We start from the raw sequence: 12,126 nt of genomic DNA, 5'->3' as shown, positions 1-12,126 counted from the left end.
GTACTCACACCCTTCCAATCTTCAACTTTCAAATGGAAGAGCAGGCATGTTGCAGCTTGTATAACTTGAAACGTGTAATGATTTTCAATCTGTATAGTCTGAGGCACTAAGTTTGGCCTTGGTCCCTCGAATTTCCCTCTCCTTTCTTGTCATCAGCCTTTTAGTAGAAAAGTAGACTTGATGTAGTCTATTTGAAGCGGTACCATAGAATAGTGTTCGATTTGGTGGACCTTGTCCACCTGATAGACTTTATCTTTGATAAATTGAAACCTTGTGTTTGTCCTTTTCTTCGACCTCAAACACGTACAAAATTTATGGGGAAAGTAATTAGACCGAGGGAACACAGCAATTGGATATCCAGAGGTGTCCACAACTTCTGAGCATCACCTTCTTTCCGCACTTAAGGGGTTGCAGACACTTGTGATTTGATAGAAGGGCAGTATAGCCAAGGATACGTGAATCAAGGAACCACACACAGTTGAACTTCACGGGTCATTTGGTAGTCGGCTTCAAAGTGTCCCTGTAAGAATTTCCTCTTGAAGGGTGGCTTGTAGTTTAAAGTCGTAAGATTTATTCGTCTTCAAGATGATAGGTTGTGCTTGTGCTAACAGATCTACCTTTCATTTGCTTCCAAAAAAATTTTCTAGAAGAATTTTTTCTTCGCACAAATGGCTATTGAACGATTATGAACAATAATACAACGCAAAGAGTTTGTTTCGAAATTATTGGTAAAGTGTTTAAATCACTCAGTGATGAAGATAGAATCAAACAATTTTTAGAATCAAATGCATAGAAAATAATTAATGGATGTTATGTTTTAAGGCAAAGCTACGTACCCTTAGCTTGTATGTGCTTAAGTTACAGAAAAAACAACATAGATTGTATTAAGTATTGTGTTTTCCGACACAATGATAAAGTGTAAGCTTTTGACATGGTTACTTTTAAAACTAACAACATTGATTGGGTGTTAGGAAATAGAGAATAAATTATTCATGAGACGTGCCACTTTTATTGACGCGTTGAGAAGTACGGCACTTAGTAGATTGCGAATAATAAAATAAAAGTATTGGTCAAAGAGAATGGATAGCCTCCAAGGATGGAAACTGGCACTAGTGTCGAAAAAAAATCAGTGTAATAATTAGGAAATTAATGAAATTGGCAAAACGGGTGTGGTAATAAGTATCTGATCTCAGTTTCTGGATAAGAAAAACAATTACGAAGCTTGAAAAACATGCCAAACACTAGATGGTCTTGTTGATTTTAAACCACCACTAACACCAGTTCCCGCTCTTGTCACTCACTCATAATCTTTGGTGTTGGTAAGAAAGGAAAGCCTTTCATTCGGTAGTGGCGGTGCATTCGGTAATTGTGATTTCATTTGAAGGGCTTTAGCTCGTTTCCTTCATAAAAAGAGAACAGGGGTGGGCAATCAGCGATTAAAAAGTTGTTTAACAGCTATTATTAAAGTGTGCTTGCACAGTTTTATAAATGTATTCTTTTAGGCGAAGAAATATTGCGGAAACGAAAACATGGTGATATCAATACCCCAGGACCACTTGTTAGCAAAAGCTTGTATGAGGCTTTTTGTGAAGGTGAAGATGCTGAAGAAGAAGTAGGTAGAAGACAGGATGTAGTTACTTATGAGTAAGGTCAATTATATTCATTTTTTGTCTTGGTTGACGCAGATCTGATGAAGGGCGTTACTAGTGAAAATGTGGGGGGGTAGGGGGAACAAGGGATTTTACTGACTGGCTGGTCATTTCTACCGACTGTTTTTTTTTCAATAATTAGCATAATGTACGTTTCGAATACGAAACCTGGGAGCATAGCTTAGTCCAAAGAATCAACAAAGACTTGCAGAGCCTAAAGAAGATTAGCCTATTAGTTCAGTATCTTGTAAGAGGCATACCTACAACTAGCTGGTGTTCTAGCAGAGAAAGGGGTAATGCAAGAGGAATAAAGCGATAATGTCATTTATATACAAACAGAACTCAGAAGTGAGAAACTGACAATTTCAATTAAATATACGGATTAAACACAGAAAGAATAAAATGCAACTGTAAAACTTCCATTAAAAAGTCAAATGTCTTGATTTGGCTATCTCGAACCACATCATGACGTGGTGGTCGAAGCAGTTATCGTCCGTCATTGTACATAAACGTGCCATGACCTGTTTCACTTTGCTGAAACTTCTTTCACCATAACTAAAGATGGTGATGATGTCAAGGAAGGGGCAAATTAATTTCGCACAATTTTCTCTCAGCCATCCGTTTAATTCCGCAGATTTTTCAAAATTGTAGAGGTATAAATGTACATCTTCATTTTCTTTCATTGGTTGAACGTTTATTGCATGTATTAAATCTACTGTAGATCTTTGAGGTTCTTGGGAATGTCTCCCTGTGATCATTGACATTAGTTGTTTTCTTTCCTTAATTTTTTCTCTATCTGCCTCTTCCTTTTGTTCTGTGGCTATTCTTTCAGCCTCCTTCTTTTGTTCCTTGGCTATTCTTTCAGCCTCTTCCTTTTTTCTTTGGCGTTCTATCTGTCTCTTTCTTTTCTATCTTCCTCATCCTTTCGTTCCCTAGCTACTCTTTCTTCCTTCATTAAATTTAATATATTGTGTCATATCTACATGACTGCTTTTTCGTGACCCCCTGCTGGACATGAGCTCCTACTACTCTTGTTGCTGTGTCTACTTTGGTTCCTTCTGTCATTATATCCTCTTAATTCGTTTTCTGAGTCTGTTCGTTCTCGGTCTATATTTTTTCTTACAGACAACTCCCCTTCATTTTGCATGGGATCTGAGGGGTGAGTTGGTCATGTTTTCTGTGTATTTTCATATAATAATTTTTTTGTGTATTACCGCTTCTGTTTTGATTTCTTGCTTTCTCATATTACCGGGTGTACTCCTTCCCGATTGTATTCTTTGTACTCCCATTTCTGTTTCTCTATCTGGGTCTCCCCGATCCGGAAACAATTCCTTTTGAGTTTCCAGCCTATTCTTTTCTCCTTCTACGGTTCTTACTGAAGATCGTTCTATTTTTGAGCTTATTGGGAAGATCCCCCGTTGTACGTGTCAGAACTGTCTATTTTATTCCCTGAAATATATAGTGTTCCTCTTGATGGTGAATTCCCTCAGTTACTTTTAGCGGGAGTCGCATGTAAATGTGAACCTGAAAAGGATTTTTCTGGTTCACCGCGGTAGCTTTTCTCGAACTAATATCTAATTATATGAACTGTTTCTTTTCTCGACATTATTTCAAAATTTAGCTAATAACTATTATTTCAGTTCACATGTAAATTCCTTCTCAAATGGTCCAATTACCATCCGGTTTTATCTCTTGATAAATTTCTACGTCTCAATTTGCTGATGATTTTCGCAAGCTAATTAGTTGCGTGATGCATTGATTCGTAAAATTTTATTATATTCCATCTAGACTGCATCTATTCAGACTTATGTAATATTTTAATTGATTCCTTATTTTCCGGGAATTTTTTATATGTGATCACAGCAGGCTACTGTTTAGGCTAAATTAAATCGTATCTTCGGAAAACGCGTATTCTTTTAGCTATCTCCTGATAACTTTCCGTATTTGGCTGCCACCACTGTTCTTACTGCATGTCATGGGGCTACCAGCTACTTGATTTCTCTAACGCCACACCAGTGTCACTGGCGGTGTCGTTAGAATATGGTAACGTGATCGAACGATTGAAAGGACCAGAGGTGCCACCACTTGTGTCACCACTAATATCTCTAGTTATCTCTTTGGAGGGTAAACGGACCTCCTATCGATATACTAATGACAGTATTTCTCGCGAACTCTTTTTCTACCCTGCCTGGGATCGGGAAAAATTATCTTAAACGGTTGTAGAACATAACTCACTTGTATTCTCCCAAAGGTCACTTAAGCAGAACACATGTCTATAAACTTTGAAAACAGACTAAAACCAAAATCAGTACTTTCATATAAAGAACTTGGAGTAAAGGTAGACCCTAGATTGGCCCTGGGCAATCATATAAATGAGAGCTTCAAAATCAAACACTTTTGAATACCGCGAACTATCAATGACCAAATCCAGGGAGACAAAAATAGATTTTAACCCGACAGTTTACTTATTGCAACACTACTGGCTTAGCAACGGAAGTTCAACATAATTGAAAATTATATTATAGGCGAATGCAAACAAATGTAATTACGAAAAGGAAAACAAGTTATTTTGGTGAAAAAAAGAAAGAAAAGGGACAGGGAGCCCCAACAGGGCTCCTTTCAAAGTCTTTTCACCAGCCTAATTACTAGGCGGTCTGGTGGATGTGTAATATCCTGATATTATTTGTTATTCATATTAAGTGAGGATTATGAATTATGTCATTGTTGATGACTTCATGTAATAAGTTTGAAGTTTTTCTGTTTCTTTTTTAGCTTTGCTCCGAGGCAGACTGAAAGGGTAGAGAGGACGACAACTTATCGCAAAGGAATGTTCAAGGACATTACAGATGAAGGTATTGCATTTGTTATTAATGCTGAAACGCGACAAATTGAAAAATTTTCTCAGAAGAGGAAGAATAAATCTCGTGGTGTGCTTATTTAACCAAGATTTACGGCGTGACCTATTGTAACCAGTGTAAAAAAAAAAAAAGTGTAGGCTAAGCCCATCAGAAAAAGAAAATATGCATCATTGAATTACTCGTTTGAAACGTTATCTCAGTAGTTGGTGAGCCAGGCTAACAAGTTTTGTCACAAAGGTTGACATAGAGGTACATGCGATGCAAGAGCATTTTCTATGCAACATAGCCGTCTGATTAACAATATACGTAATATTTATCAAGGAAAGGATGCTTCGCCGTCATTTAGGGTAAATTTCACCAGATTCTCTCTTTTATTACAAGTATCACATTTTGACTTTGTTTATGTAATCAAATCTTATAAATAGGCACGGGCCCTCTATAATTGTTAATGGACTAAAAAGAAATATACATAGAGATGACTAGACAGACAAGACCTACATGCACATTCTTCAAAACTGATTTATAACGAATAACAACTTAAAAAATAAATCACCACAGCGGGAGCATTCACTATGAGCAGGGATGGATACAAAAATAATGTTTGGGGGCACTGTAAAAATTTAGCCCCCTCATCGGAATTTTCTGCCGCTCCGACCCTGTAACTAGTACGGCTTTCAACCTTCTGGGGGCACACATCCCCCTAAAACCGTTCTTTGGATCTACCCCTTGAGCATAAGGCCTTTGTGCCATGCGTATTTCGTGCTTTACTGTCTTGCAAACATCTACTTAGTCTCTCAAATTAAAGATATAAAACGATAGGTGATAAAGTTAAGCTAGAAACAAATGAATAAAGAAGAAATAATTTGACCGAAATAATTTTGAAGGAATGAACAAATAATAGATGTAGTGTTGGACCACCAATGTATAAAGCGCTAGCTCAGAGATGAGTATTAATTCAAAAACAGGCGGATTTCCACAGGTATTATTGAGCTTAAGTTGAGATTTTGCGTCTTGGTGCAATTTAGCCCATTCTGTGGCAACCTGCAAAATTCATCCAAGTCACTACTGTTTCCCATCAGTCACTTTTGTTGGGTCAAATAACACCATGACTTTGATACCACTATGACTTCCAAATCCATCCTGCCCGAATGAATAAATTCTATATATTACCTAATATCTTGTTTCCTAACACTAGGAGATGAGTCCTTGAAGCAAGACTGGAAGTTCCGTTTCACCATTTGGTTCTGCACTCACAGCAACACGGGTCGACGTCTTGCAGAAGTAATCTCAAGCCTAATACCTCCCACTCATTATAAGTCACACATATAAATATTATACTAGAATGGGAACGCGGCCCATAATTAAGCATAATTAGGAAGAGGCTATTCATCCAAAAATGCCCACCAAAACAAAATCCAGAAGAACTATCCATTAATCAAAATACAGTGCCATGCTGTGTTGTATATTAGGCTATAATTTCCAAGAGGGTCATACACATAGCAAGAAAGAGGACTAACTTGAAGAGAATTTAGGCTAGTCCAGTTGTCTAAACTTTCATCTGAGCCAGAAAGTATCGGGGATAGGTGAAACAATGCGATAAAGGTAGGAAAGCATGGGTACTTGCCTTCTCCAGAAAAAATACTGAGAGAATGAAACGCTTCTATGAATGAGGAAGTTTTGCTAATGCAATAGTGTGATTTACAGGTTTGGTAGGTTTGAAGGGTGTGTACATGATGTTTTTTACTGAAGATTTTACAATTCTGGCGCTAGAAAAAATCATGATTTATTCCTAGAGTAACAAAGCCCAGGAAGATAAAAATGAGAAAGAGGGGATAGGATTCGGAGGGATCCTGGAAGTTTCTCTCTAAAAAAAGAGCTTTTGATTGCCAATGAACTGGGTGCAAACTAACTTCTGAAGGAAGCCCAGAACATGCGTAACGATTGCATTGAAAAGAAGGACATGGTTGAGATACGTGTGGCGTGTACTATAGGTGGAACTGTAAATGAGCCCTGAGCAGCCAAGCTAGTCGCTACTCTCATAGCTGTTCAAAAGCAGATGGAGTCATTGAAGAAGTTGCTGATTACAGCAAGTCCCAACAGAAGGTACCAAAAAATGAAAATAATTAGGCTCTAGCAACGGCTATTGTTTTGGTATTATTTTTGTACTTAGCTTCATATATTTGAAAATGAGAAGTATAAATGTGAAAATACAAAAAAAGAAACATCTTTGGAAAGACGGGGATAAATCATAAAAGCACTTTTTCCTCCATGGTATAATGTTTCTCAGGTGGTTTGTTTCTTAGTTATCACTGGAACTCTGATCACGGAGAGACATTTGCAAATCATCATCCTATATTCTTTCGCAGTAACATGTCATTTGTGGTTGTAATTAGTTCGGTTTTCTTACCCAGACTTTCCGAAACCGAGTTTCGGGTCCGAAATGGTCTCTAATTAGGGCCTTTTTGCCTGGATTTAGGTCTCTAAACCTCAATTTTGGACTCTAAAATCGACTTTGGCAGTACTGGCTACATTAATAAGTTTAGGGAACTACTAATCATCCGTGGGCCATGTTTATACGGCTTATAATGCCTCGGACTGGGCATGAGATTAAACCCTTCTAAATCTTTGATAGTGTAAATCTGTGCTACAAAATCTCCCATCTTTTTTTCTTAGTTCCATTCCTCCTGAAATTTCTGTGTCCTCTTTTAAGTTACTTGGCGTCACAATTTCTTTAATTTAGAGTGGGATATACATGTTAAAAACATTATCCACAAATTTGATAAGCCTATCTCCCTGCTTGAGCTCACGAATAAATTTTTTATTCCCCCTTCCCAGTCTTTAATGATTCATCCTTCCTTTGTCCGCCCTCATCTTGAATATTCTTGTCCAGTTTGGCACACTGGCATCTCCCGAGAAAAGTAAGATGAAATTGAATCCGTCCAAAATAAACTCCTGCAAATAGTTTTCAAAGAAGGTAGGGCTCCGTACTCTGTTCTTTAAAATTAAACACAAAAACAAGGTTTTTCAACAAAAAGGAAGGACCAATACTAAAATGAACTGAAATTATTGGGTATATTAGGGGGGGGCTGCCCCTTCCTCTTTGCGCTAAAGTTTAAAGGTTCTTTGAATGTTAAAAAATATTTATCATTCAAATTTGTGTTTGAGTTGTATTATTTGAGGAATAGGGACAAAAAGGCATACTTCATTATATTAAATAAAAAAAGAAGTTTTTTAACTGCAAGTAAGGAGCAGCATTAAAACTTAAAACGAACAGGAATTATTCCGTATATGAAAGGCGCTGTTCCCTCCTCAACGTTCCGCTCTTTAAGCTAAAGTTTCACTCTTTCTTACAACTCTACTTTTTAAAACAATAAAAAACTTTAGCGTAAAGAGCGGGGCGTTCAGGAGGGAACAGCCCCTTTCATACACGGAGTAATTTCTATTCGTTTTAAGTTTTAATGTCAGTCCTTACTTGCAGCTGAAAAAACTTGTTTTTTTTATTGTTTTTGGCTCTCCGCACATGGATAATTAAAACAAAATTTGCATATTAATTTTTTTTTGCTAAATGGCTTTCTCATAGTTTTGATCGGACGATTTTGAGAAAAAAGGATTGCGGGAGGAGGCCTAGTTGCCCTCCAATTTTTTGGTTACTTAAAAAGGCAACTAGAACTTTTGATTTTTTACGAACGTTTTTATTTGTAAAAAATATACATAACTTACGTAAGGAACTTCTATATTCGTATGTTTTTATTACTTGTTTGAGGGGGTTCTCCCCCTCGTTAATACCTCGTTCTTTCCTCTAAAGCTTAAATTTTGTCCCAATTCCTTAAGAATAACCCCAGAGTCACAAAGGCCGTAGAATAAATAGTTTAAATCACTAAAAAATACTTTAGCGTAAAGAGCGGGGTATTAGGTGGAGGTGAACCCCTCATATGCGTAATACTTTCTGTTCATTTCAAGTTTTAATGCTACTCCTTATTTTCAGTTGAAAAACTTTCTCATATTTATTTTTTCATTGTTTTTTTCTTAAATAATACTAGACAATTTTGCGCCCCTTCATGGAAATTCTCTTCCCCCGTGACAAATTCCTCCATGGAAAGATCCACCCAAGTAATCCCGTCCCCTCAACCCCTCCCTCCCCCCAACCAAAAAAATCCCTCTGAAAACGTCTGTACACTTCCCAATAAGCATTAATATATGTAAACACTGGTCAAATTTTGTAACTTGCAGCCTCTCCCACGGGGACTGTGGGGGAGTAAGTCGTCCCCAAAGGCATAGTTATTAGGTTTTTCGACTATGTCGGATACAATGGCTATCTCCGAATTTAGTTCGGTGGCTTAGGGATAAAAATGAGCGTGGGGGAGTAGGTGCCCTCCAATTTTATGGTCACTTAAAAAGCGCACTAGAACTTTTGTTTTCCTTTAAAATGAGCCCTCTCGCGACATTCTAGGACCACTGGGTCGATACGATTACCCCTGGAAAAAAAAACAAATAGACATGCATCCGTGATCTGCCTTCAAGCAAAAAATAAAAAATTCCACATTTTTGTAGATAGAAGCTTGAAACGTCTACAGTAGGGTTCTCTGATATGCTGAATTTGATGGTGTGATTTTGATGAATTTGATGATGACTTTTAGGGGGTGTTTAGCCCTATTTTCTGAAATAAGGCAAATTTTCTCAGGCTCGTAACTTTTTAAGGGTAAAAATAAACTTGATGAAACTTGTATATTAAGATCAGCATTAAAATTTGATTCTTTTGATGTAACTATTGGTATCAAAATTCCGTTTTTTATAGTTTCAGTTACTATTGAGCCGGGTCGCTCCTTACTACAGTTCATTACCAAGAACTGTTTGAAAGAGTAAGGATTGAGGAAGGGCCCAGTCATGTACAAAATAGTTTTGTTCATTTTAAGTTTCATTGTTGCTCCTTACTTTTAGTTGAAAAAACTTGTTTTTTTATTTAATTTCAGTCTGTTCTTCAAACAATGCCAGGAATTAACTTCGCGTAAAATTTCCTCTGGAAAATCCCCCCAAAAGTGTCCTTTACGCAAACATTCAAACCCGGAGAAAATATATTCCAAAAAATTTTCGTATACTCTGCAATAACAAATAATATATGCAAACAATGGGCAAATTGCGTAACTGAAAGTCCTTTATCCGGGGACCATGGGGGGGGGCATTTCATCCCCAAAGACATAGTTATTCGACCCATCAACTATGTTAAATACAATGGTTATCTCTAAAATTTGATCAGATGCCTTTTGGGGGAAGAGGGGACTAGTTGCCCTCCAATCTTTTTTGTCACTTAAAAAGGGCACTGCAACTTTTTATTTACGTTCGAATGATCTTTCTCCCGATTTTCTAGGATCACCGGTTCGATACGATATCCCTTGGAAAAACATAAAAAATACGTATTCGTAATCTTTCTTCTGGTGCACCAATCATGTAGCTAAAAAAATGTCTTGAATTTGTAACATTTCCCAGTATTCATCCTTAACTTTAGATAATAAACTTATTTTTGTATTAATATTCAATCACATGCTTCGATGCTTGAATCGCCCATCAATTTAATTCAAAATCAAATAGTTGCGGGTATCAAGCCATGGCTAATTGTAGAAAAGGCCAAGACAAATAGTCCAAGTGAGTGAGAGGCAAATATGGCCTCTCAGTCCTTTAAACGATTTCATTTCACTTGGTGATAGATAAGTCTATCATCCATTCGTCCATACGTCAGGTGGACATGGTGGACATAGCCAGCGTGGTCATGTTGAGACTCGATGTGCTTAACGTAACGTGACGTGAAAAAAAAACATGTGTATTTTAGAATATATCTAAAATAGTATGACAATTGATCTTGTTTTTTAACGAATGACCTAGGGAATTTGCCACTGCTTCATTTAGTTGTATTGCAACTCTACTTTGTTGTTTGCTCTGTATATTTTTGTGCGCTGTATATTAGAAGCAGTATTACAATTTTAGTTTGGCGTAATTTTCAAAATTGATCTTTGGATTTTGTCAAAGTTCGTTAGTTTACTTAAGTCAAAATATGTTAGCCTTAAGCTTTTTATGGGCCCCTGTATTTTATTCCCTAAATATTCCATTGGAAGCTTCTCTTTTTACCGCTAACCAAATATCCAATTTTAATTCTAGATCTGGAAGATTTGATGGTCGACCACTGTGAAAGAGTCGTTTCCCAACACCGTGCTCAAGCTGTCCAATGGGATGATCGGTACATAGACCATTTTGATCATGACAGCACAGGCCTTACTTGTCAAGTCAGCTTAGGCGGATGTAGTAGTGTTAGCCAAGAGTATACAGAAGAAAGTACCAGTAGTCAAGAAGGAGAGCAACTAACAGCTAGACCTATCCAAATTTATGATAATCGGTGCCGGGATGAATTTGATAACGCGAGAAAACCTGGTCGTATCCAAGAAGAGCGACCGACTGTTGCTCGGGGGAGAGCTCATCTTTTACGCATGGCTTTAAATTCGAGAAAGCCTCTAAATAATTATTAAAATAAACTTCCCTATTAACTTTGTATTCTGCAATATTTCTGATTATATTTTTCGAACCTCTTTTCTTTGTCAGGGGTCAATGACGCTTTTATATTTCTTTGCTCTATTAATTGATCAATAAAAAACCTGAAAGCGGTTTTGAGTTTTATGTTGACTTATTAAATAGAGTAATTCACATTGCTAAATAAATAACATAAAGTTATACCCCATATTTTGGGTCCAGTATATCACATTTAGCGGTGCCAGATCTTGTGTGAACCTAACGTGTCTCCCATCTTGTGATATAGTTCTAAACATCTGTTGACATTCCTTTTGATAGAATCAACGGATGGTTTTATGGAAAGGCTTCTATAAGTAATATCCCATTTCACAGTCATCGTTGATATGAATGCATTTGCAACTGTCAAGTTGCTATGTCAAGAACATAAATGAAAAGAGGCAAAAAGGGCGTCAATTCAAGGAGCGAAGAATGTAAGGGAAGGGAGCCAAAATGTGCTCGTCAAAAATCTAGAAGATTGGGCAATTTGGCTATTTTCTCGATTTTCCAATGAAATACAAAATTTTTTCTTCAAAATAGAGGAAAGGAGGGTAAAAATCTATAGAGGATTATTGTCCTCCTCGCTAATTGACGTGCCTGATGGACAATGTCGACGTTGGGGCTCCTAAACAAGATAAGTAAGTTATACATCGAAAATTTTTACAGAAGCTCAGTTTTGGTTTCCTCAAAAATACGTTTAGCTCAACTCTACTCTTGAAAGCTCTTGTGACGTAATGATTTTGTAGACTGCATCAATACGCGGTGATTTCGTTAAATAAGCCAACCTATTTGAGTCTGAAAAATATAAGCGAAAATTTTGTAATTGGGTATTTAAGCTATAGATTTTCTATTTGCAGTGCTTGGGTTAGGGCACAGCAGATTTATGTTTGTGAATACTTGATTGGCAAAATATTTTTTTTTGTAAATCCTTACCCGCCCCAGGACTATTTTGTGGGGGCTTCATATAGACTAAAATTAAATTATATTGAAATACAATTGAAGTATATACTAGCCTATTTGTTTGAATATAGTGTATTGAAGACAATTCTGGAACTTCTCGAGAATAT

At 37.0% G+C, this 12,126-nt stretch overlaps 1 protein-coding gene across 1 annotated transcript in view; it reads left to right on the top strand.

The window, feature by feature from the left end:
- The window catches only part of LOC136036284 (uncharacterized), a 39,363-nt gene extending 28,204 nt beyond the window's left edge, over positions 1-11,159 (top strand). Inside the window, exons 3-5 of the mRNA XM_065718429.1 lie at positions 1,503-1,644; positions 4,422-4,501; positions 10,658-11,159. Coding sequence (XP_065574501.1) covers positions 1,503-1,644; positions 4,422-4,501; positions 10,658-11,022 — 587 coding nt within the window. The 3' untranslated portion in view covers positions 11,023-11,159. The remainder of the gene's footprint in view (positions 1-1,502; positions 1,645-4,421; positions 4,502-10,657) is intronic.
- Positions 11,160-12,126: the final 967 nt, after the last annotated feature.

This window comes from Artemia franciscana, chromosome 15, assembly GCF_032884065.1.
Source record: "Artemia franciscana chromosome 15, ASM3288406v1, whole genome shotgun sequence".
Lineage (NCBI taxonomy): Eukaryota > Metazoa > Arthropoda > Branchiopoda > Anostraca > Artemiidae > Artemia > Artemia franciscana.
Note: the sequence above shows the minus strand (reverse complement) of the source record. Positions and strands in the feature narration are given on the sequence as shown.